The sequence below is a fragment of the Oxyura jamaicensis genome, chromosome 2, assembly GCF_011077185.1.
Source record: "Oxyura jamaicensis isolate SHBP4307 breed ruddy duck chromosome 2, BPBGC_Ojam_1.0, whole genome shotgun sequence".
NCBI lineage: Eukaryota > Metazoa > Chordata > Aves > Anseriformes > Anatidae > Oxyura > Oxyura jamaicensis.
In genome coordinates, this window is record NC_048894.1 from 89888335 (window position 1) to 89914512 (window position 26178).

At 40.8% G+C, this 26178-nt stretch overlaps 1 protein-coding gene across 1 annotated transcript in view; it reads left to right on the forward strand.

The window, feature by feature from the left end:
* INO80C (INO80 complex subunit C) overlaps window positions 1-23702 on the forward strand; it is a 30563-nt gene extending 6861 nt beyond the window's left edge. Inside the window, exons 2-5 of the mRNA XM_035317244.1 lie at window positions 13088-13198; window positions 16090-16201; window positions 17932-17999; window positions 22778-23702. Of these exons, the coding sequence (XP_035173135.1) occupies window positions 13088-13198; window positions 16090-16201; window positions 17932-17999; window positions 22778-22909 (423 nt within the window). The 3' untranslated portion in view covers window positions 22910-23702. The remainder of the gene's footprint in view (window positions 1-13087; window positions 13199-16089; window positions 16202-17931; window positions 18000-22777) is intronic.
* The last annotated feature ends 2476 nt before the right edge of the window (window positions 23703-26178 follow it).

The following is a 26178-nucleotide window of genomic DNA, read 5'->3' on the forward strand; positions in this document are numbered from 1 at the left end:
TATGCATGTACTTTAGCATGACATTTTGTCTGAGAGGTAGTGCTCCTAAAAAGCAATCTGAGAATTCACTTCGCTCATTAAAAAGTTCAGGTTAACAAAAGAAAACTTGGAATAACTTAACAAGATATTGCAAATTTGAATAGCTGTCAAATTGTTTTTCACATTTTTGTAAAGTGTAGGGCTCAGGTTAGATAGTATTTCAGAAAACAGTATTTCAAGAAAACAGAATAGAGTTGTCAGCTGTCTATTTAGGTCCGTAGAAAGCCAAAAAAGTTGTGACACTGCATTGCGAAACATGCCTGACTCTCACGGCAGAATTCATATCCATCACCAGCACGTCTTGTCTTCCTGAAAACCCGCCTGTAATTTCGGGAGGCACAATTAACCACCCCACCCAGTCTCCTATCTCCATCTCTCCTACCCACCTCCACAGCCCTCAGCGATGTGCTTCTGCTGCCTGTCTCATGCCAGCGCTGGTACCTGCCAGGCCTCCCCAGCCGTGGTGCAGGTCAGAAGCCAACCTCACCAAACCTTCCTCCCCCCCAGAAATCCGCTCTGAGTCCTGCTGCCTTGGTGCACTCAGTTGATTCACAGGGTCTGACGGGTGCTGCAGCGGGTGCGGGGAAGAAACTGGCCCAGCTGGCAAAGAAAACCGCTTTTTCACTACAAGCGAGCTGTTTCCTAAGCTTAGAGATTGTTAACTGTAGGTTTCACTAGTTTGCCTGAACAAACTAACTGGAAACTGAGCAGTTCAAGATCTGACTCACCACAGACCCGGTGTCCCTGCCCATGGGAGGACAGGGAGAGCAACAGCTTCAGCTGTCTTACAGTCCCCTACGGCTTGTTTGCCAGTCTCTGACCGCCTTAGAAGTGCTTCTAGGAAACCCAGCAGGCTCTGTGAGATGCCACCAAAATAAGCTAGCAGGAAATGCTAGAGACAAGTCCTAATGTTCCTTCTCCCTGAACACTTAGCAAATCTTTCCACTTGGGATTCAGAACCATGAACATCTGCCTTTCTGAAGGCTGGTAGTAAATCCTTTCGTTCAAAAGCAGAACAGAAGTCACACTTACGGCGCTGATACCTTCTTTTTTATATAGGTGTCCTTACAACTGCTTAATGTGCTCCCTACTTGATGCTCCTTCTGTTCCCGCCTCTGCCCAGGGGGCCTCGAGCCCCTTTTCTGCACGCACATCCCAACCACTAGGCTGGAAGTCAGGCTAGTGCTGTGGGAGAGGCGCATGGAAATGTGTTCTCCACTGCAGCTGAGGATGGAGAGGGATCCTGTTTGTTCCAAAGAGAATGACTGCGTAGTCTGGTAGTGAACACAGTCGTCAGAATGGCCTCTCCATGTACCTTATGTATGTTTTTACAGTTTATATATTTTATATTTTAATGCAAAATACACAGTTGTTCAAACAGGGGTGTCTGAAATCCTTTCCTTCTAAAACACTAGCCAAAGAGCTATGTAGTCATGCCATCTAATAACACCTATTTATGTTGTAATAAAAATGCATGACTGTTAATTCAAGAAACTAATAGGAAATGGATAGAAGGAAGCTATTTTGTGAGTAATATGTCATTAAACTATAGCAGAGGCTTCCACAGTCTGACATTCTGGGAGGAGTGAATTTCTGTAGTTAAGTGGTTTCTAGTCATCTTGCCCCAAGACCTAAATGCCAGCTGACTTGAAAAAAAAAAAAAGTCCTTGCTGATTATAAGATCCTGCTATGGATAAGAAGCATTTTGGGGAACTAAAGTATATATATAAGTAGAATATATAAACATATATATATATATCCTGTAAAGCACCGCAGGCCACTGGTATGATTTCCTACCTGAAGAGACTCTCATATCAGACCTGTCCTTTTATCATTTATTAAACAAAGCAAAAATGATTTGTTGTATATCATATATCCTTAAATTTTATTAAGCAGACAAAATACTGAGCTTCCACAAGGTATGTATTTTGACTTCTGTCCTTATAGTGCAGCATGCTCATAGCACTACTACCCTTATATTTGTAAGGATGCTGTGTGCTTATCATGACAGCCTCATTTACTGCTTCCAGAGATTTATGCTTTTCAGAGTTAGTGAAGGAATGAGGAGAAGGGTGCAAAAGGCTGAGACACCGATGAGACTTTCTGGGTAAGTTAGAGAAGGTTTACAGGTATGGATGCTTATGTTTTAATAGAATTGCTTTTCCCCCTGAGGAACACCACGATGTCCTTACAGCAAAGTTGGCTCTTAAAGTAAGAAACTGGAACAGGAGAAAGCTGTTATGCCTTGACACGCTCCCAGCGTGTTTGTGCCCCTCAGACCTTGCCTGAAGTTGTCAGTTGCTGGAAAGTCCTTATTCCTTAAGTTGACTGCCATTGGTTACTTAGTCTAGAACTAGCAATGCCAGTTGTAGTCTCAAGTTGGCATCCTTACATTTTCTTGGAAGGTTTTCTTAGGTTTTTGCTAAACCTCATATGTTGCAGCCAGAATTGCCTTCCGATGCAGCCCCAGAATTGCCCTTTCCATCTGTGCCCAAAGGTGTTTTTTGGTATACTAAGTAACTCATTGTGGAAAACTTCCTAAAACACCCTTGCAATCTGATCCATAACAAAATACTAAATAATAAATATTGAAAGTATTTAAATATTAAAGAAATGTTTCCCTCTCACCTATGATCATGGATGTGATACCAGACTTTTCTAATTCTACTGTAGTGGAAAGTCAGGTATATTAACAATTCTGCTTTGTTTCAAGTGCAGCAAAAAAGGCAGTCGGGATAGCAGTTTGTATGCAGAACGTTGAACTGTGGCACTTTCCAGGATGTGCTGCAGTTCCTCAACTTCAGTGATATAATGTCAAAGCGAGGAAGAGTGTTGCCACAAAACTTATACAGTTGAGTAAACAGTCACCTGCTTGTACAAATATTTCTGCAGGTACCTTTCAGAAATTTGCCTCAAAATTAGTATTGCTGTACAACTCTCTCCTCCCTTTCCCCCCTGAGCAGTCTCAAAATAGTGTATGATAGATACTTGTATCACCTTATTTTCATCTAAATTAAAATTTGCCACTTGTCTGTCTTGGTACAGTCGTCAGGATTTTTTTCATGATCCATTTAAATGTAGGTATCCATAGGATAATGCTCCTACAGCTTTGGTGATTACAGGAGACCTGGTGTGCTATTCAAAGCAGGAGCGCTTGGTGTCGAGTTTGCTAGATGAAGGAAAGTGCACGTAGCAGATTCAGGGCATGTACAGCAAGGTTGTTTTTTTTTTGTCCCATAATATGGGACAGACACTAAGGGTGACATTTCTAGTCTGAAGATTTTTTTAAAAAAACAACTCAGAGTTAGTTTCTTTTCCTGCCCTCTTAAGGACTTTTGGAACATCTGATAGTTACTGCTCTCTGATATCATGTACCTTTGGTAGCTTTTGGAAGTTTGTAGAAGAAAAACATTTTTATTCTAAATTGCTTTAGCAGTGGATTGTTCCATATGTCACTGTACCTAACATTTGCCTTTGTTTTGGTATGACAGTCCTAAATACCTAGACACAAATGAAGCAATCTTCCAACTAACTTTAGAGTGTAGTGCTAAGCTTTTGCGGTAAGATGGGTGATACTTACTCATGCATTATGACAGCAGGAGGTGTAGTTAGCAGAAGCATAACACAAACAGAGTGAGATTTTTTATCTGCTTTAAGTGACAATTAAGACAGGCAGAATGAAGGCATAAAGGCTGCAAAAACAGGAAAAATCTAAAACTAAAGTTTTGTTATCTGTATCAGTTCACCAGTTAGTCCACGACACCTGGATGTAAAATTAGACTATGCTAATTCAGGTCTATATATTTATCCTACCAAAAATAGATAGGAGCTCTGTAAGACCTGTCTTTCTTTGAAACTAATTAACACCTTGAAGGGAATGCTCAAACTCCGTTTCCTGTCAAAATGGGTAACGTTATACAGAATAAACTAAAATCAGGAAAGTGAGTATTTTTGCAGAATGGAATTGTTTTCCTGTCAACCACAGGAGCTGGTATCTTTCTGCTTTCCTTGCCTCTGGTTCAGGCATGTTGTAGATGAGTAGAGTTGGATTCTTCTCCTGCCTTGGCTGAAGCCTGTTATTTGACAGAAAGGTTTTGATAAGCTCCCTGAGCAGCATTACAGCGATAACAGCACATGAGCATATCGTAATCCTCCATTCATTCTTCCTGAAGTTCTTTGACCTTAACTGTTCTATATCAAATGATGTATTTTAAAACTTTAAGATGCAGTTTAGCCAAAGTCCTTGACTGAACTGATTTTTTTTCTGAGAAAGGAAAGTACCGTCAGTTTTTATAAAAAAATCAATTGTGATTTACTCTAGTCTTTCTTGCTACTATACTTCCATACATTTTCAGTTGTAATGTCCATCAATTTATAAGATTTCTTTCTCGTGGGGAATCAAAATATTCTGTTAGCTGGGCTCAGTTTTACTCTTGGTGAAAGTATGAACTAACGTGCTTTTTCATTCCATATATAGGGAAATCTTTAGCTCCAGAGCTGCTTCAGCCTGACATTCAGCTCTTGAATTTGTCCAAGTTAAGATTTTCTTAATAAAGAAAACTGTCAAACGTTATAAACAAGGACTAGTCCCAGTCCACCAAATGAAATCTGAAAGTGAGAGATCCCTTGCAATTATGTAAGCCGAAGGGAGCTCTGTGGCAAATGCAAATTAAACCACACTTTTCTGGGATAGCGTGCAGCTATTCACAGTTGCGTCCCAATTACATTTTATTTGAGGCTTTTCCCCATAGAAAATAGTATTTTTTTTGCCTTAAAATATCTGTAAGTTATAAAACTTTGTCCATCATAGTGCTTGAAAGTTTTTAAATGGAAAAATATGTTTGGCATCTGAAATCTCTTGAGAAGAAATCAAAGCTTTTACTCAAGATTGTGACTCTGTTTCTGTGTTTGAAAGTTTAGTAATTTTGAAGAGGATAGAGTCAATTTGAGTTTTCCTGGGTATTTTTTTATCTTAAGTGAGCAGCACCAGTGCAAAGGCAGTTCTTGTGTCACAAAATTGCTAGGTCTTTTTCTTCTAGGTTTTCAAGCAATGGTTGAGAGGCGGGAATGTAATTAAAATCTTACCCTCCCTTTGGCTGCATTTTTAATTCTGAATTCAAACCCTCACACAGTGTAATAGAGCTTTGCTTTAGGGTGTTTTATACCTCTATCAAAGTGACTAAAGTAATTAGTATTTTATACATTTTGGTAAGTATTTTGTCACTGGAAGCGCCAGTGCAGGTGAATGATAATGGTTTGAAGCTCAGGCAGTGACGGGACCCTAAATGAGAATGTCGCCTTTTAATCAAGAGCCCTTGGAGTCTATGGTATTGAAATGCCCTACAGAGAACATAGAAAAGCCATCCATCACCTTGTGACAGTCCAAACTTTTAGCGCATGAGTAAGATTTTATTCATCCTTTCTAAGGCACTTGGAATAGAAGATGTTTTAACTCATCTCCAGACATCGCTGTGGAAGTTTGAGAGCATAATGTAAAGATTGCTTTCTGGCCAGTGTATATGTCTTTATTTATCATCTTTACTGACTTAGATTGCAGCTGAAACTTTGTCCATGTCCTGCCTCTAACATCCCTCCCCTCCCCTTTTACACACCCAACAGGCTGGATTATTTCCACGTTTTAGTCTTATGCCTGGAGTTGATTTGAATAGTTGATGATTTCCATTGAACTCTCGATGTTCAATGGAAATACTCAGCAAGATAAAAGGGAAGGGCTGCTGCCTTCCAAAGGGGAGATTTTGTAATTCACATGTTAAAACAAGGGGACGTGTGACTCAGAAGTCCTCTGGAGAATGCTTATAAGAAGGTGAAGTACATTTAGTAAAATGGACTTGGAGTTGTAAACTACTGTCACTATAACAATTCAAAAAATCTCATTTTGAGCTTTTTATTCTGTATTTTTAACTACCCTCTCTCAGCTTTCTTTATGAATTAAAGCAGAAGCAGCATCTGAGGACAGTGTCATAACTTAAACAAAAATGTTTTTGTTGTCAGGCCCTTGGGGTTTTACTTCTGATGTCAGTGGAAGCAGAAACCTGCACCAGGAGCCTTGTCTTTTCTGTTAGGAAGATTTGGCAACACTGAAACTTCCTGACTTCAGTGGATTCTCTCCCAGTTTATGCTGTATGCCTGACTGAACATAGTGCCCACCCTACGAGCTGGTTGGAATCGAGAGCACTAATTGGCACTGCAGTTCTCTTGGGTTTAGTAAATCGAGTTCTTCAGTACCCTGTGGAACAAAATCTGCTGCGAATATGCAGGATTTTTTTTCCTTCCTGCTTCCTGGCATTTAACAGTTCCAAGCTGAAGTCTTTTTTGTCCTACCCCAAAATAAGCAGATGAAATCTTTTCATCACTTTGAAGGGCGAATGTTCCTAAAACACTACCATGTACCAGAGTGCAGAGAGAGAAAAGGCTGGGGAAATTGTATCAGGCTTCATTTTAGTGTGTGGAAAGGAGGAGGGAAAGATGTTTTCCCCACTGAATCCAAGAACGAGTAAAATGCAGCCAGATGGAGAAGGCATGTTTATATGTGGTACTTAACAACTCTTTCCATCTCCAAATCTTTCTGTCAGAGATGGAGAGAGTTATCTTGATATTCAAGTGAGTGATATTGAGTCTTCAGTGAGTTTCTTTTCAGAAATATACTCTTCTACCAGCATTGGTGATGAGATTTTTTTAGCTATCATTTTAATTTGAGTGTACGCATGTCCAAGTCTGACACCTTTCTCTGTGAATTGTTCCCAGGGATGTAAAGAGCTGCATTTGTGTCTGTCAGAGTGTACGCACTCATGTTTTAATGGCTCCTGTCATGTCATCATGCAAAGTTAAATGAATTAAATATTCAGAATGTGCAAGTGCCTGTACCAGGCTTGTTACACAGTGAGAGATAACACATTAATCAAACAGCTTAATATATGTTCCCGTATGCACAATATTAGCTGGGATTCTGTTAAAGAGCTGACATTCAAAATCTATTCCCAATTTTGAAAAGTCTGCTCCTATCATTGCTTCTGTCATCTAGTGACATCTGTGCTCTGTTTCCACATGGCATTTTCACTCACCGTAATTGGCTGCTAGTGAAAATACAGGTATTACCCATCTATTTTTATAAATTACCATTTTCTTCCCTGGCTGCATGCCACAGCTTCATCAGGATGTCACAGAACTTAAAGGTAACGAGTAAGGTGCTACAAGTTGGATATTGCTGTTTTAAAAGTAGCCTATTACAGGAAAAAAACAGACAAAAAACAGTGCTGAGTTAAAACAACTGTGTCAATGAAATGAAAATCATCATTGTGGTATTATTGTGAAAATCAGCTGCCAAGAGTAAGTAGAAATACTTGAAGTATCGACCCTCACATATAAAGGTTGGCGAAATGTGGGTTCCTCAGCAAGCCAAACTGGGTGCTTGGGGCAAAATTATCATCAACTTCAAGGGCTTGATTTAAAACCAGATCCTTATCACTTAATTTTCAGTGGCGACCTACAACCCCCAGTCATCACAGTAAGACAAAGCCAGAGTACTGGAAATACTGAACACAGAGGAAATGGATTTCAAAGCAATACCAAACCAGAAAACTGCACAGATGATCACCTTCATCTATGATTACTCTCCTCATTATAGTGATAAAACTAACTGAAGAATGATTTGTGGAAAATAGATAGAGAAAATCAGTTTACCAAAATGCTTTTGCTCCCTAAAAACTAGAAACTCCAGTTCTTACAGAATTTATTTATGCATTTATTTTTTCATTACCAACATACTGTTCAGTTTACTTTCTATTTTTAGGTTCTGCTTTACCATGTAAAACTGTAACGTCTAGGAAAAATGGCCACTGAAGATCATATTGAACCTTAGCAATGTGCAAATCCATTTTCTTTCTAAGGCATGACATGCATGGTATGCACTGATAGGATGCCAGAAATGCACGAATTGAGATCTTCAAAATTTGGCTGTTTCATGTTTTTTGTTTTTTTACACTTTGTTAAAACCTATCAGTCTAAAGCAATTAAAAAAAAAAAAAAAAAAGGCAGCAAAATAAAATCCAGAAATAGTTAGGAAATGATACTGCAGCATAAATCAGTTACTCAGTTATTCCAATATACAATCTTAATCCTTTTTTTTTTTTTTTGGGGGGGGGAGCGGGGGGGAGGTAGTGATTCAGACAAGCACTTTCATGAGTAATTCTGCCCATTATTCAGTCCCATCACAGACGCCCGTACCAAACCCCACAGTGCTGATTCTACCTGGAAGTAGCCAAAACAAAGAATTTGACTTCCATGGTCCACAAGGTTTGCTTGTCCTCTCCCTAAATAAAACCAGACAGATGGAGCAAGCTTTGGAAATCATGTGAAAACCAATCCCTCTGCGGTAGGGAATTTGGAACAGAATATATTGAGAAAATTAATAGATCCACCAAAACCTGAGATTAAAGCTACTATGTGAATAGGCAGCCTCCCAGTGTGAGCTCTCTCCCAGTACAGACAGCATATACAGGAGGGCCCAAGCTAGACTCATTCCTGGGGTTTGGCTTTATTCAAAAGAAACCAGTGCTAAGGTAGCAAAGCTTAGCGTGGGTCTCTTCTCCAGGCTTGGCTGCTCCTGTAACAAACCTCTTAGGACTGGAGGGTTTGCCACAGGTCTTTGCTCTGTAGACATTTTGCTGTCTCCCACCCAGCTGGCGTGCACTGAAAACTTGATAGATGGCCTTACAAAAAGAAATGCAAAAAAGGAGAAACACCTCCACTATTGCTCCACTCTGTCCCAGGAGAATCAACATCTATTAATAGTGAAAAAGGCTGCCAACCTGTCACACTGTGGTTGTGGTTAAAATTCAGCTAAAGCACATAAATACAACTTTATGGAAGGAATAAAATTGCACAAGCAGTCCTATAAGAAGCCTTCGACCTGCTGTCTACCTTTTAAAACATGTGATTCCAGTCAAAGTTGCTTTTTGCCTGGCTAAGGAGGGTACTGCGAGGAGGAGGCGGAGGAGGAGGAAGGCAGAGGGAGGTGACGCGGGAAGTGGTGGCAGCATGGGCTGCCACGGAGGTTAGCAGCCAGAGGAAGGGTTGGTGTGAAAGGATGACTGACTGACCGTAGTTACTCATGGCCTTAGCAGCTGTCCTTACTGCAGTGTTTTTTACTGTTAATTGGAGTAAAACTAGTGTTAGCATGTCCGGCTGTACTGAAATCACACCTGCATGTGGCAGGGCAGATGCACCCTGGAAATGTAAAGACCCTCCCAAGCCTTCGCAGTTCAAGCCTTCAACAGCCTGTGGAGGAATACAGGCTGCTTAGTGACTTCTGTAGCACACATTCCCTGTAGCCCTAGTTACATGTAGCCACCCTTAAACAGACACAATTTAGTTCTAAAGAACACACTGGAAGTTTCTTCACTATCTCTCTCCTTGAAGTGTATATTGAATTCCCTGTAAAGGCAGTTTACATTACAAGATCAGTTAAAAAGCAGCTTTAAAGAAGCTATGAGGAGTTTCCGCCCACAGTTACACTTTCTTTCCAGCCTCACTGTAAAGCATTTGGGATTATTCTAGGGCAGTGGGGTCGGGGGAGCTAGCTCAGTGGCTGGCTGGGTCATGGAAATGTGCTGGAGAGCGGTTGTGAATTCAGCAGGAAGGGGAAGTTACCCCACACGTGACTCCGGGTTACAGCACACATTGAGCAGTACACGTTCCCTGGTGACATGCACTTCCTCACTGTGCTGATGAAACCACAATCTCTTAAAAGGACTACAAAGGCGAGCTGAATTCATTCCTGTTTTTTTTGCCCCAGCGCATGACAGTGAAGAATTAACTATCATCGTACAAACGAAATGGCGAGGCAAACAAGCACAGCTCAGAGAGTTTAAATTCAACTAATGTTAAAAGATAAAGACCACATTTACTTTACAGCAATTGTTCACCGAGAAATCTTCTTTCGGGCTCTAAATAACATTTTGTATTTATCAGTGCATTATTCACTTGCAAGGATAGGTCTTGCAGTACAAAGATAGATCCATCCTGGTTAAAATGCGTTTGGCGTTTCCTCCCTAAAAAGCTTTTTTTTAAAAAAAACAACGAACCTGAAGCATTAAATCATGTTTCTTACACTTTAAATCCCGTTATTTTAAAACACAGGTTGGACAGCCATTTGTAGGTTGCTGAGGCACTTCAGTTTGGGGCTGCAAAACCACTGAGGCTATCAGCTGAGGATCTGCAGGCTGCACTGACAGCATTTCAAAGCCCCGCACTTGCAGGAGTTCCCTCCTCTGTGCAGCAGTCTGTTATTCTGGAAGCAGTGCTCCTGCCGAACCCTTTAATGTTTTTCTAGAAAGAAAAGCGCATTAGCTGAGTACCTCTCCTCCATAGTGCTACCACTGTAAATCAGAGCTTTCATACAAGCCATGCTGACTGAGCGAACTGGCATGCCTCTGCAGCATGGCTTTTAGCTCAGTTCCCTGCATGTCACTGGGATCACAGCACTCAATCTTATTTGCTTCTCAGTCTGCCACCGGCCTCCCAAATTTGCCATCAATTGCATACCACGGTGGTATGCCTACACCTGCCCCCTCTGCCTTGGAGAGGCCACCACCACTCAAAGTGTCCAGGGGAGATCCCGTGGCTGCTCCTTTCCGTGTGTCCCCGTGGGACCGGAGGATGACCTGGGGGTTTGCGGGGCCCACAAAAGCAGCAGCTGCTGCTCTGGAGCCCGCTGCCTCTGCTACTGTACACAAACAAAATCCAGAACTTGTGGCTGGCACTGTGAGTTATCCCGACTCTAATACCTGAAATCCTTTGGGGTTAGCCCGGAAGAGAAACTGCGTGTAGAACTTACATTCGTGAATTGTCCTGCCAGGAGCAGTTCTTTACTTTCCTTCCCAGCAAGCCAGCAAGATTAGCGCTGAATCCACAGAGAAAAGCCCACTGAGGACAGAGAGTGTAATATGTAAATGTGTACCCAGCTGCAGAAATTAAGGCCTTTATGTATAAGGACGCTTCTTGCCCTTTGCTGTTTATTCATTTCTAGTTGCTCTGTCTCAAAATACTAGCTACTATTATGAGGCATTGTTCAAATGCTGCTCAAAGCCTGTACATAAACAGAATATGTAGGAGAAGATCATTGAAGGGGTGAAAGCGATGAAGTAATTTGTCAGAAACCGTAGGATTGGTGTAAGACTGACCAAATGGTACTGAATTAAAGGAGAGAACACTTTGAAGAGTAACTGTGAATGCCAACTCCTCCAGTTACAGAATTTACAGTGATAATGAACAGTATCAGAGATAATTTATTCATCAAAAGTAATCTCATATCTCAAGCCTCGTCTTTCTGAAGATTAATTGCAGAGTAACGTCAGCTGCTGAAAGCCAAAGTGCTGGGAGCATGCGTGTGCAATAATGTAGTTTGAAACCAAGCAATTCATTGTATAAAGTCATTCTGTTCAGGGCTGCTTAAGACAGTATTTTCTCTGCTCGCTGTCACGTAACGCACATGTTTCTAAACATCCATCTGCATTTCTTTTGTTTCTGTGACAGTCATTGCCTTTTGATACTGTCCTTAGCAAGGGAAGAGTCTTGTTTAAGCTACAGACTTCAGTGTTGCTTTCACTGATACTGTGACAATATCTCCTGTAGTATGGGTTTACAGAGGACTAACCATGGTTTTGAAAACAGATCATCCCTATTCATATATTTTACTTTAATAAGGTATAAGAAACATGGCTATTTTACTTGAAAACTTCATTACTTTGAATGTTTATGACCTCTCTTTGCTATGTTAAAAACAGGCAATGTAGAATTAACAGGTGGTTCCCCAAAGTAGAGTTCAGCTTGCAGGGTTCCTAATCCTGTAATTACTTACGCATGTAGTTGTGAACACAAACACTTCCCTTGTAATCACGTGGAGAAGATATGCCAGCTCAAGGCCTTTGCTATATAGTCTTGAATTCTAGGGGTACTCCTGTAATTCAGTAATAATAATGATCCTTTTTTTCTCCTACTTGAAAGAAGGTTTTACAATGCAGGTTTTCACAGGAAAACTTTTTTTTTTTTTTTTATCGTAAGTATTACCCATCTGAAGGTAAAGTGGAGAAACATTTTAACCATCTGTTCAGTAAATACTGATCTAGCTTTTAGCAAAGCTTTTTGTTCCTCAAGACAAAAGAATCAAAGTATGAAATCCTGTTGATTGAACTACTGCTGCCTCCATGGCAGAGCTCTCCATGGCTTCAGCACAGATCAGGATTTCACTAGGCACACTGGAGTATGTAGAGCAGGCTAGCTCTGGCTAGCATGGAGACTTAGAGGGCACGCACAAAAACAAAACAAACAAACAAAAATACACATTGAGTCAGCCATGCAGAACTATCAGAAATTGGTTGGACTGCCACATGACTTTCTGAGCTTTCCAATCACACACACGCACACATTTACCCACCGGTTTTCCTTCTAAACAAATAAACCATAAAGAAAAGCCTAGAAAACACCCAACCAGTACCCATGTAGATTTCGTGAGGTTTCTGTATAAAAAAAATGATATACAGAATAAAATCTTTTTCCCCTCAATCCTCATTCAAGCATGACTGAAGTCAAGGATGGAGAATAAACTGATTCCTCAGTTACTCTGCAGAACCTTGAAAAGAAACAACATTTTATACATTTTATACTCTTTATTACTGTTAATGTTTTATTGCGAACACTCTGAAACAAATCCAGTGCACACTTCTGCTGTTTCTGGTTTCATATCCTGTCTTGCACTTAATAGAGAGGGCTTTCATTAATTCTGAAATGAAACTGATGCTGTTTTTATTCAGTAAGCTTTGGCCACTCTTTTCCCCTTCTCCCCTTTGTATGTCAGCTGTAAATTGCTTGACAAATACTCTGTTTCATGCTTCCCTGCTGCTGGCATCTTTAAAGATTCAAAAGAGACAGAAAGGCTAAAAAGGCAACAGGTAGGTAATAAAGCAAATGGCTCGGTCTCTGGTTAAAGTTGCTCGGAGTAACAAGCAGTAAGACTGAATTTTTTCTTCAGAGTGCAGGTGGAGAGGCCATGAATGAAAATAAATTTCTGAACACAGACTCCAGCACAGGATCAGTGGAAACAGCCGTCAAGCCATTACCATTTAAAGATCCAAAATTCATTGTAAGTATATTATTTTAACAATTTGAAATTCCAAACTCTTCAAATAAAACCCTAGCTAGATTTCTATTTAACTGTATTGCTAATGTAAATATTAAGAAAGTCGGGTTAACAACCACATAAAAGATCTGCAGTTCTGAAGAAATCCACCTCAAGTCCATGCCACGCTATGGTCTGACATGCACATTATATTATAACACAAAAATGGCACTCATCCAGAGGGAGAACCATTATATCAAATTGTGGAACAGAGCCAGAGAACCTGGTAGATCAAGGTATGTGCAGAAGTTTTATGGTGCAGTACCTGACAAACTAACAGAGCTAGAAAGGCACTATTTATACCCATGTAAATGTAGGAATCCCATCTCCCAGTTCCTAGCCAAGGGAGGTTGCAAAATAGTTGAACTAAAAGTCAGCCACACAGTCATTAGCAGCTGGCATTTTGCTCTTCTCCCAGTCCCTGAAACGATAGCAGACCTGCGGTGTCTGCGCTTGCAGTAATTGCTAGATTCAGAAGCAAACACTCTGTGCTCCCCAGAAGCTTCGCCTTCCGGCATTCAGAAGTCATGAAAACCCTGACAACTGATGAAATACAGGCTGCTAAAACAATATGAGATTTAAATTGGGGGAGAAGTTGAAGGAAGACTAGAGCTAGTAGTGCTATCACTGCTGGGTTTGTTTTTAATATCTCGCTCTGCCAGGACCAACTCATTGGCACACTGTACAAATGCTTTCTAGGCAAGCAAACTTCTCAGACTGCTGGTCCTAAGCCAGTACTTAGAAAGTAGGATTTTATCCCAGATTTAATTTTGTATGAATAAGAGACAATATCCCACAGCATAAAACCTGAGTAATCGGGCATTGCACCGCTCACTAAGCAAGGGTTTGGCAGGGGGTAAAATTCATCTCTGACTTTCAAGTTGCTCTGTGCCTGCTTTGCAGACGTCTTCTGTCACAAGAGGAGCGTTCAAAGAAACAACTGCATACTTGGCTTGCTCTAACTCTCCAGTGAGCACCAGCATCTCTGAGAAACAGGGCTTACTGGAAAATCTCCACTTGTGCCCAGGGGCACTCCATGAAGCTTCCCTATAGGATTTAAATAGCCATAAGGCCTGCTATCCGTCTTTTCTTAGAGGGACATCACCATTTCCGAAGAGGCAATACTAATGTCTACATGCCTGTGATGATAATGAACGTACAAGGCCCCTGACAACTGCTGCAGAAATAATAGGCAGTTAGAGTAACATTAAATTATCCTCCCCGATACAGCAGCTAATTTGAGAAGAAATGTACTGATGTTTTTACTAGCTTTTTGTCTGTATGAACTGGTAGCAGTAACATGGATGACTTTCTGCATCCTTCCAGCCAAATATGCCTCAAATGAAAGAAAATAAGTAACATGCATCTCCTAATGTGCTTCCTTTTTACTGGCCTCACCCATAGCCCTAACAGACACAGAGACCTTCCGTAGATCACTCTGTAAACACTGACTTCTACTTAACTGTACAGAGAACAACGCCTCTGTTTTTTTTTTTTTTTTTTTTTTCATTAGAGAGAGAGAATTTTTCTCAAAGAGAATCAAACGAGCAGCAAAACTGTGTGTCTGATTTGTGGCCTGCTGAGGTCAGGTGGACGCTTCCTCTTGGCTTCACTGGGCTTCAGATCAGGCCCTAAGGACCAGCTTTCGAAAAACCAGATGACTGAAAAAAAATTGTTATGCAAAGATTTGGGGGAAAATTCACCCAATGAATTTGAATTATGAACATGGTAGTACATCTGTTTCCATCTCATGTTCCAGCAGTCTCTATTTGCAATGATCTATAGACTACTTAGATGGTGCTCTCAGAGCAAACATTTGCATGTACTTTCTGTATCAGATGTGCATTGCCAAAAGCTGATAACATCATAAGCTTATGAGCACCTTTTCTGAATATATCTTACGTCTATGGAAAAAAAAAAAAAAAAAAAGCTTTCTCGTTGAATCCCTTCTGCTATCATTCTCAGCAATTCAGCAGCCTGATTTATAAACTAATCACAGCAGAAGTGTGTTAGCAGAACTTTGCTGAGTTTTGATGAGACTGATGTGTCATGTAGTAATTACTAACAGAGATAACAACTCCCCAGTTCTAAGAACGGTTTCTGTTCTGAAGTAAAGCTGTAAATCTGTGTCCTTTGATCATTTAGAAGTAGTACAGTATATTGTGCATCTTCTGTCTCTGGAGGGACATAAATAAATTACCCTGTAGCAATCCCATTTGATAAGTGAAACTACCATTACAGTACCTGTAGCAAGCCTTCTGTTAGCGTAGCTTTCAAAATGTAAAATTGTCTTGGCAGCCAACATTCTATTTATTACTCCTTTTCTATTCTTCTGTCTTCTGTCATTTGGAAGAAAAATAAAATTTCCAGAAAGCTTCTCATAGTATTCATTACATTTTGCAACATCAGTTGTGTTTTCCACAGTCACAGATAACTTAAAAGAGCTAGAGCTGCACCTGTAGTATGCCATAAAAAGGAGAGAGAAAATTGAGCCGTGTAATCACAATTTTAGACACAACTCCATAGTAATAAGTTCTAATATGATGGGAAGGATGTTCAGAATCCTGTAATCTAAACCTAACCACATAGATTTTCTATTTCCATGTAAAAAGCAGATTTTCATTTCCTTCAGTTAATCCTAAACATAGTAGCTTTGACACAGTCCAAAAAGCTTTGTTTTTCTTTCGACTAAGATTAAGTGTTCAGTACATTAACCTGCTGATGAAATAAGTGAGGATAAGGAACGGTTCATGACAAGAGGAGATGTATCAGAAAGACTATAAAGTAGAAGTGTCATGCTCTGAAATAGTATTCTTTATTTATTTTCTCTCTGAACACCATATTTTTAATTCTAGCACTCCGGCATTGGTGGAGCAGCAGCTGGCAAGAAGAACAGAACTTGGAAGAACCTAAAACAAATTCTTGCTTCTGAAAGGGCATTGCCATGGCAACTAAATGATCCTAGCTGTAAGCTGCTTAGATGCTTTGCATGTATTTATAAATAATAAAATCCATACAAATAACTTTCTTTAAAACAAACCTAAATTATTGCATCAGTGCATGCAATATCCTGTTTGAACGGGGTCCAATGGGACATTCAAGACTTGTCCAGCCACACTCACCAGCGCCAAGCGGAAAGTAGGGGAACAGAATTTGGAGTGCCATGAAAAAGTTTGGACACATCTGGGGAGGGAGTTCTGTGAAGGAATTGTATTTACCAGAACCAAGTCAGAAACCCCTTATTGCTGTCAGGTTTTTGTCACCTCTTCACTGCTAAGGAGCCACCTCCTCTGAACACAGCCTGTTTGTCTCCTGAAGGTGTGGTGGCTGCTGCTTCATCAGCTGTATTTGAGCTGTTTTCAAGTGAGATTCTGCTAGCCACATCCCTGCAGTAGCTGAGACCTCAGCCCAAGCTTCCTATCCAGCTCCTTATCCCAGATTCTTGGGAGACTTAAGTCCTACATCCCCTACTTAGTTCAGCACAGATGAAACTACACTATTAGCGCTCCAGATTACAGCGAGCTTGCGTACGTCGACAGGACCGAGCTACAGCAGTGCTCTTATCTCGACGTACTTCAAGATGACTCGTAAAGTAGGATACTATTGGAGGTAGCTGGAGGCAGAATTTGATCCTCAAATTTTACTTAAGCAACTCAGAACTTCACTTAGGTATCTCAGAACTGAGCATATGAATATACTGCTTTTTTTTTAAGATACATTTTGCTTTATCCAAAAATAACTTGCCATTTTTTGAAGCATTTTAGATGCAACTGTTAGAGAAAATGCAGGCTGTGTGTGCCTGGCTATTGTAACCAACAATTGCTATTTCTATTAGGTTTTATTTGCAACAGTAAATTTAAAGGCTTTTTTTTTAAGATGGTGGCAAAGGAAATTCAGTTGCGTATTTAAAAACAGCTGTCTGTGGCATTAGTGTCTTTTGAGTTATGGGAGTAAGATTTAAACATTTGATATGGAGGGAGCATTTCAGTTTATTGCAGCAGCTGGATGAGGTACAAGGGAGATCAGGAAGGAGGAGAGAAATGATCCAGGTACAAGATATTTTTGTAAACATTGAAATTTGGGGATTTAGCAATTTAAATGTACCGGTCATATTTTAAAAAGTTGTATCTCATAAATGAACGAGGCTTGGTATCTAAAGGGCACCACAGAACAGCAATTTCCATCAGTTAATTTAAACATTCAGACAATTTTCTAGGTCATTGACTGGGCTTAAAGTGGTACATGCTTAAAGATTTACTTGATTTAAAAGATTACTTTGCTTTTCTGGATTATACTATTTCAGAACTGCAATCTTGAACAATGCTTCCTGGTTTTAACGTACAGCACGTGTACAGTAATGGCTATTCTTTTCAAATAACTGAGGGAATTCATTAAGACTTGGAGGAAGTCAGCACATTTCAAATAGCTGCATTTTTCCTTTTAGGGAGGGCAGTTCTGTTTACTGAACTCTCGCTCTAGTGAGGTGAGCAGAAACAGGCTGTTGTTTACAGTGCTAGCAGGCTGAATGTTTTCAGAGGTAATTCTGCTTCATAGTTCTTTGCCTTAATGTTCCTAGTTAATAAAGACCTCAGAAAATAAAGCTGGTTTTAAAGAAGTATTTGCTACCTCTTTACATTTTGTGTTTTCCTTTTAAAATTTATGTAGCACACTGAACATATCCATTTGTTTCTCTCTAGATTTTAGTATTGATGCTCCTCCATCCTTTAAGCCTGCCAAGAAATATTCCGATATTTCAGGACTTCCAGTAAGTATCTTATTTTTTCTCTTAAAAGCTGGCATCTTGATTCCCACAACGAAATAACCTGGTACATGCTTCTGGAAAAGATGTACATGCAGAGTCTCCCATTCAGCCTTGCACTTAATAGTTGTCCTGTGATTTATGGTCAAACCCCCAATACTGTCCCTATATCACAAAGTCCTCAGGATCATAATAGATGCCAGGATGGCTTAAATACCTTCTCCTGCCAGGTGCTTCCTATCACACCATATCCCCAGCTTCAGAGTCTGCACCGGTCCCCATCATTCTTAACACTTTTACTTTGTTACAGTGAAAGCTGGTGGCCCACAGTTTCCCTCACTCTTAGCTTTACCAAGCTTTAACCACACAGTCTGAAACTTTCCATGCTGAATGTTTGTCTGAGGCTGTTCTTTTTTCATTATATCTTGTAGGGGAAGTTTCAAAAAGATGGTTCAGCAACCTCCAAGAATGAGATTAGGCAAAATTATATTGATTGGCCCAGGCTAAAAAAAAAAAAACGTTTCTCTCAAACTTTCCCTCAAACATATCAGCCTGAGACAGACACTTGGCATGGACTTTTGAGAATTTCGAATAACCCCGTGCTGCAGAGCTGGAACTTGGTGTTTGGCAGATGCATAGCCTGTGTGTCACAGATGGGCTCTTTAACATGGTTTTGTTAAAAAAAAATACATTTGACTTAGTTATGGTTTGCACATGCTCCAAAAGTCTTGGTAGTTACAATTTGGCACCTGAATTCCCAAAAGATTCTGTTGGCACAAAACATGAGTAAAGTCACTGAGTTCTGCCCAACAAAATTTTTGTATCTGCTGCTGACACTGTTCCTGTGTGACATGAATAACTTTACTTAAAACAAAACAGGTGTTGGTAACAGCATAACTTCACTTTGTGAGTGCTCATGTTCGGATTCCTTTAGTAATTTATTTTGCAGAAGCCCGTATGAGTTTGTTGCAATGGAAATGAATGGGAAGGTTGTGTTTGGGACTATGGAAAGTGTTAAGTAATGGTTACACTATATAACTACTACATAACTACTGTAACTTCCAATAGCCTTAGACAGAATTTCTGGGTCCCTTCCCCAGTTGAATCCATAGGGCACTATCCTACCTCACAGGGCTGATACCTCCTCACAGAGGTGCCTGTAAATATAAATGTGTTACATTGATGCAGGCTAAAACAAAACATAACAAAAAACAAAACAAAACAAAACAAACTCCTCAGAAGATTAACAATTCTATCTTGAGAGTGAGGTTTGAGCAATGTGCATCAGCTAGGAATATTCACTGTATGACATCAGCGGGGATAAAACAAAGGATTAAACATGTCCTCGCTAAGTGAGCACCTTGCATTCTGTGTACTGAATTAGATGAAAGCCCATGTTGGGAAAACAATGGGTGAGCACTTAATTAAGAACTGCCTGATAGTGGATACACAGTGCAAGGGATCAAAGAACAGCTATAGAGCCAACTGTAATCCTGCAAGTCCTAACATTTGAGTTCTTAATTTGACAACATCTACTTTCTGTGACTTTTCTATTTTTTAAGTAACACATTTAGAAAAGGCACCTAGGAGGTGGCATGTTCCCAGCTGTGCTCTTGAGCATGATTAGGAAGTGGAGTGGGTAGCTTGCATCGAGGCTGGTAACCCACAGTGTTCAAGAGGGAATGAGAAAGCAAAATCTCCCTTGCAGATGAACTGGCAAAGGGAAAATGGAACAGATAGCTCACAAACCCAGGGAGAATAATTCCCTCCAGCCAGGCAGAATTATAGTCTCGTACTCGGAAGAGTACTGTTTTGTTTTAGCAGCACCTCGTCTCCAGACAAGGAGCAGGGGTCAGTTGAACAAGGCACCCTGCATTCAGTACCCCTACTCTGTATGAAGATGCAGCAGGTGGAGGAAGGGAGGATAGGTGGATATGTGAAATAATAATGAGGAGATTTCACCAGAATAGCAAAAAATCCAGAAAGAGTCGCTCAATGGTGTTCATCTCTTTCCTCTGCAACCCTTAAAGAGTTCCTCTGCAAGTGTTAGTTACGTGTACAACAGCTGCTGATAGAGTTGCAGCGACAGCACTGACCTCTGAAGGGCTAACGAGGGGCAGAGGGCATAACAGCATAAGCCCCTGTCTCAGTCCCACCTCCAAGGAACCAAACAATCATTCCAGCACCAGCATCTCAAAACTAGTCAGTCGTTGCAACTACAGCAAGATGATGATGCAGGTGATGGGTGTTGGAGAAGACTGTGTCCCTGCCAGCTAAGGGGCCGTTCAGCCACTGGAAGCAGGCTCATCCTGTCAGCTCCTCAGTTTTTCTTTGCCAGCCCCTCCTTTCCATCAGTGATTTATGTACTTCAACTACTCTAGCTCAGTATAAATAACCTCCTTTCTCTAAGATTCTGTTCAGTGCTGCCTTTGTTGTTTCCTTTTCTCCCTGGTCTTTCTACTTTTTAAAATCTTCCATCCTCTAATCGCATTGTGGCTTGTTCCCTATTTTACCTGGCCTGTGACGTTCCTCCAGACTACGATAAAAATACCATGTTTAAAAAAATCTTTTCTGTTAAGAAAGATAACTGAGGCAGCGTGTCCTCTAAATGGCTGATCCTGAATGTTGCCTAAGAAGCACTGAGCCTATTTTCATGATTATTTCCTGCTAGGAAGATGCGTGGAGTAATAGAATATTTCAGAAATCTAGTATAAGAAAAATGCCCCTGTATTTTCTGTTTAAAATCTGAAAGCATTTGTTTAAGAATGTATTTTGTATGGAAATGGTGGATTCCCCATAAAAAAAAAATAATAAAAAAAATCCTTAGCATTACTCATTTAGGGAAGAATTAAATGGTCTAGCAGGTACAAAAAAAGAGAAGTGTATTAAAACACTCTCATCAGTATATCTGCAGTTATATTAACTGCCACAATTAAATTCTATTGATTCTCTTCCCTTTCTCTGTGTAACACAAATGGAATTAAATTTACCAATGGTCTAAGCAGAGCAGCCAATTTATCTCTGTAAGGCAGCCCAGAACTCAAAAGCTATTATCTACTATATTGACACTGCAAAATAAAAGTATTATTTCCAAAGTTACAGGATGAGTATTTAGTTATATTAACTTGCAAAATAAAGTAATTTAATGTAAAACAGATTAAAAAAAAAAACTTCAAATAACAGAATTATTGTATTTGAAGAACATGCATCTGTGGCCTTTGACTTAGTTTCCAAATTTGACAGAGTTCCTTCTTTGCAAAATCACCTTCACTTTTCTAATCCGTCCGTTACTGAAGTAGGGGTAAGTTTGTTTTCAGTCTGAAGGCCGAGCATAAATTACTGACACTCGCTGTGTGTTAGTTACCGTACGTGTGTGCAGGCAGTACAGCCCAATACGAACTTTGAGAACTGCCATAATTTTTTCACCTAGATTGATGTGCAACACGCATTGCAGATATTGTTTGTCTAGTTTATTACAGAATCCCACACATTTAAGAAGCTTTCTACTTGGTCAGCTTTTCCTTAGGTACATAAGGCCAAATTTAAAGTGTGAAATAAAAATAAATGTATACCTGCTGTAGACATAAAGTTACCACCAGGGATAAATTCACTCCTAATGTCCTAACTTTGCCATTTATTTGAAAATGAATTGATGGCCTGACTGTTTGCTGACTACATTTAATTAACCTTGTAGCGTTTCTTGGTAAATAATCAAGCTATAAACAACACTTAATTTTCTTCTAAGTCTTATCAGGCCAGATCATTAAGTGGATTGTTACCATGGCTGAACATACTTTCCAAGGTAAAACTGGAAGAGGGCTCTACGCTTTAACTCTGTGGATGGGAGGAGTGCTCCAGGCCTTCCTGGCCTTTTCTGCTTGGGTAGCGGTGTCTCAGGAGACTGCACCTGCCCGTGCCTTGCAGCCTGCCACCACCTCCTGTTACACAGGATGCTCTCAGAGCCTTGGCAGGCACTATGGAATAACGCTGGCGTGCTGTGACTGCCCTGGAGGCTGAAGCCTCCTGGAGAGGAGGCTATCCTGAAGCAGGCTGTCTTCAGCCCAGCCTCCTCTGCTGCCCCTGGGCTACTGCGAGCTCAAGGTTTCTGTAGCAACAGGGAAGGGGAGAGGATGGAAAGAGGTTGGCAGCGCTCCCAGGCACCCGAGACCCAAACGTAGCAGAGGATACGAGCCTTGCCCAGGGCACGCTGGCCAGGCCGCTATCCTGAAAGCAGGCGTGGGCAGCAAAGCAAAATGTTCCGCTCAAATTTCTTATCAGTTCAGTCACAGAGCCATAAGCTGAGACTCCCTTGCTTCAACAACCACTTTAAAGTAAATGAAAAGCTAAGTTGTATGCAGGAAGAGAGAATCAGTCCAAAGCTATCCGAGCACCCATAATTCAGCCTCTTTGTTGGGTAATTTATTGGCAGCAGCCTGACTGTTTGGAGAGCTGCCTCGTGAGAGCCTGCACAAGGCACAGAGTTGCTAGGGTGAGTTCAGAGAGTTGTGGAATTCCTTTTGCACTGTGTTTTGTATGAGACTGTTCTAGCCCTCTGTTATGTTTAATGCATTTCTAATGTGATTTTATAGGGGTCTGTTAAGTGCTCATAAGTTTCGACATGAGGAGAAAAAAAACATTACAAACTTTTGGTCACGTGGCAGAACAGCAGTGCTGGTCCTGCAAAAAGAAGCTCAGTAGTTTTTGGTCTTACAATTTGATGCTCTTTTAATATTCCATTTTGAGATTTTCTTTGAGTAGTATCTTTGCCATTGTTTCTTTTTCAGGCAAATTACACAGATCCCCAGAGCAAGCTGAGATTTAGTACTATTGAAGAATTTGCCTATATTCGGATGCTCCCTTCAGATGTGGTTACAGGATACCTGGCTCTAAGGAAGGCAACAAGCATTGTTTCCTGAGCAGAGCCAATACTGTGTATTGCTCCTGAACGGTTTTAGTTTTGAGAATCACGACGGAAACTGCCTGCAGGATTGAGGTTCTTTAAAACTCTCCATGGATATTTACATCTGGAAGTAGTTGGTGATACATGGACTTGAATGAACATAAGGTTTTAATTTGGATAAATACTTGTATTTGTTAGTTTGCCAATTTGTAAGCAATTTGGTTTGGTGAACAGAATGACTTAGACCTTAAGGATATGGATCGGCACCATAATGTCCAAGTTACATCCATTTAGTTAGAGCAAGGATTTCATCCCTACCCTATATATTTTATGTACTGCTCTGGCTCAGAAGAAGAAATGGCCATATGAATAAAGGGGAAGGTACTAAGATACCCCAGCTTCCAAACCTGCCTTGCAGATATGCTTGCCATTTGTCTGTGAAGAAGATTGTTCCACCTGTAAAAATGGAAGTTAAAATACCAAGTGCTGCTATCGCAATGACTGCTAGTGGTACTGAGCACTGTGGAAGTGAACAGCTTTACACAAATATTTACACTGGAGTAATGTCAGCATAAATAAAGTTGGACTCAAACTTGGTGTAAAATATCTTAAGAAACATGTATAACGGAACCAAACCAAATCACCATGCAACTCCTAATTGTGGCACTTGGTACTTTTGAGTACTTCACTCCCCAACCCAACTGTTCTTCTGCCTCTGCTAGTTAGTACGTAATTATTATTACTAATCAGTACAAAAAAGCACTTATTGCCCAGATTATTTTTTTTAATAAAAAGATGCTATAAAAGCACGAATTCTACTGTCTGGCGACATCCTGACACCCAGATGGTCTTCATCAAAGCAAGACCCCCTAGGTGATGACACTGACCTTTACAGCATGATGTACCAGAAGAGCATGCAATAGTAACTGAGGGTTGTCACCCTTTAGAGGAAGGACAATGAAGGCTCTTGCTGAGGGGTTTACAACTACTTCCTGACAGCAGAAATGATCATGATTTTCTGAAACTAAGCTTAGGGGGAAGTGGGCAGAGATTTTTCTATCCATTCTTTCCTTTTGTCCTCTTCCTTAGGACAAGCTGCTGATCTGTTTTCCTCCACCTTCTCCACCTTTGCCTCAGCCTAGCTTCTGTCAGGTTTTCATTCTTAATGTGGACTCCAAGTTCAGTGTCAGCCATCCCTAGCCTCCAACCTGCAGCTTGTGCCTCTTCACTCGCGTACTATCCTGTAGCTGCAGCATGAGCCTCACTCAGCTTTGTGAGCCAGTGGGCACAGGCCAGGAAGGCCCCCGGGTGAGTTACCACTTGCTGTGGGGACGCTCTTCTGCTGTGTGCAGAGCTGCCAAGTGCTTTGTGGCAGACCGATCCCATAGCTCGTCAGCATGAGACCATCTGGATTGCTGGGGGGGCGAGACACTGATCACCAGCAAACACAGACATCCTCTCCTCACCCAGGGTCCGCTGGGGACATGGAGATTGCACAAGATCACCTCTTCTCTCTGAGTGCACAAAGAGCACACAGTGGTGGCTAGCTAACGCCTAAGCTGCATCTTGAATGCACATTTCAATAGGAATGATAATTATTGGAACAGATACTTTCTCATTGAAGGAATGAATACACAGAGTATTATTAATGCTAGTTTAATTTCAGCTCCAAAACAGGAAAAATCACTTAACAATGGGGTACATTGTTCAGTGAATGCATGTAGGACTCATTCCTCAGTTTTTGTGATCTAATATTTACAAAAACAAAGTAATTTTAAAAGTCTTTGACATGCTTACAATAGATCCTTCAAAGCCCTGGATATCAGATAATGCTATAACTGTATCACAGAACAAAAAATAATAGGACAGGATATCTCTCTTCATGCCAGTAAGCATCCAAGCCACATTCTCTTTGTATCCGAGTTTGAGAATGGCTGTTCTAGCTTACTGTACGTACTGAAGATGTGTTTATAAGATAAGCTTAACGTTGATAGGAAAAGAAAACATGTAGAACTGCTCTAAGATCACTTTTGCTTTAAATAAGCAGACACCAGCTTAGAAAATCAGATTTAACTTACTTGTTCTCTCCCACAAATATTTTTAGCATTCTTTGGGAATGAGTGCTTAGGAGCACAGGCTCCCTCGCTATCAGAAGTGCTCCAGGCATTCCCGCAGTGCATGTGGAGGTGTTACTTTTCTCAGCTAATTTCTCCTGAGCAGTGTTTATGCATTCCATTTTCAAAACCTAAGTGTCGTAGTGAATAAGTCAGCATCAGAAAAGGAAATATGGCTTAGGTTTAGCACAAACGTTAATGACTCCTCTCTCATTGCTTTCTAGCCACGCATTGGTTACTGGATTCCCTTTTCCTTCCTTGATTTTTCCTTTGTTTGTTACAGCCCCTTTTCTTTTTCTTAGTTTGTGGTACCCCAGTTACTAGGCTATGCAGAAGTCATGCCAAAAGTGACAGAAGGCAGCTGTGAGAGTCGTGCAGCATTACCCCGATCAACAGCAGTTTACAATGCGGAACAATTAAAATATTTGTTTTAGCAGGAAACTGAGGACAGAAAAGATCTAGAGGCCAGCATGTACAATGTTATCAGTCCTACTAGGTTCTTTTGGGGAATAGCTTTTGGGCCTGCTGGTCTCATCGATGGCTTCTGTCAGAGAACTGACAACACCAGCCTTGCTGTGTATAGCAGAAAACGTGGATATCTGTGCCACAGAGTGTTTTTAAAGTAGGTGTTATTGCCAGCTTTAGGAGAGCTGAAAATTGAGAAGTACATTCATATTTAAAAGTACTTACAGGACCTTATCTAGATAAGTATAAGGAGTTGGGTTTAAATTGCAAAGAGGACAAAAGAAAGGCATTTGAAAAGAGAAGCAGTGACAAATACCATTTCAGACCTGGGGGGAATATATTGAGGCTAAAAGCACTGTCACACAGGTAAAGCAGGAAGCCAGCAGTCCCAGCAAGAACCAGTCGGTCGATGCACAAATGTCACTACCTGTGGAGTATCACCTGGGTGTTGCACGCTGCAGACACGGATGGCTTCGCCCTGTACCCCACTGGTGTTGGCGTCACAGCGTGGAGCTGCATGCTGCGCTCCCACAGACGGCTGGCCCACACTAATGGGAAGTGAGCTAGCAGCTAGCAGGATGCAGTCCAACTGGCAAAGCTCTACCCTTACTCTTTTTGGAGGGTGGAAAGCCTTTCCTTGCCTCATCTGTCCTGTTCCTCGGAAAGAGGAAGGATGTTCACTTGGGGCCAAGCTCCTGTTTTTCTG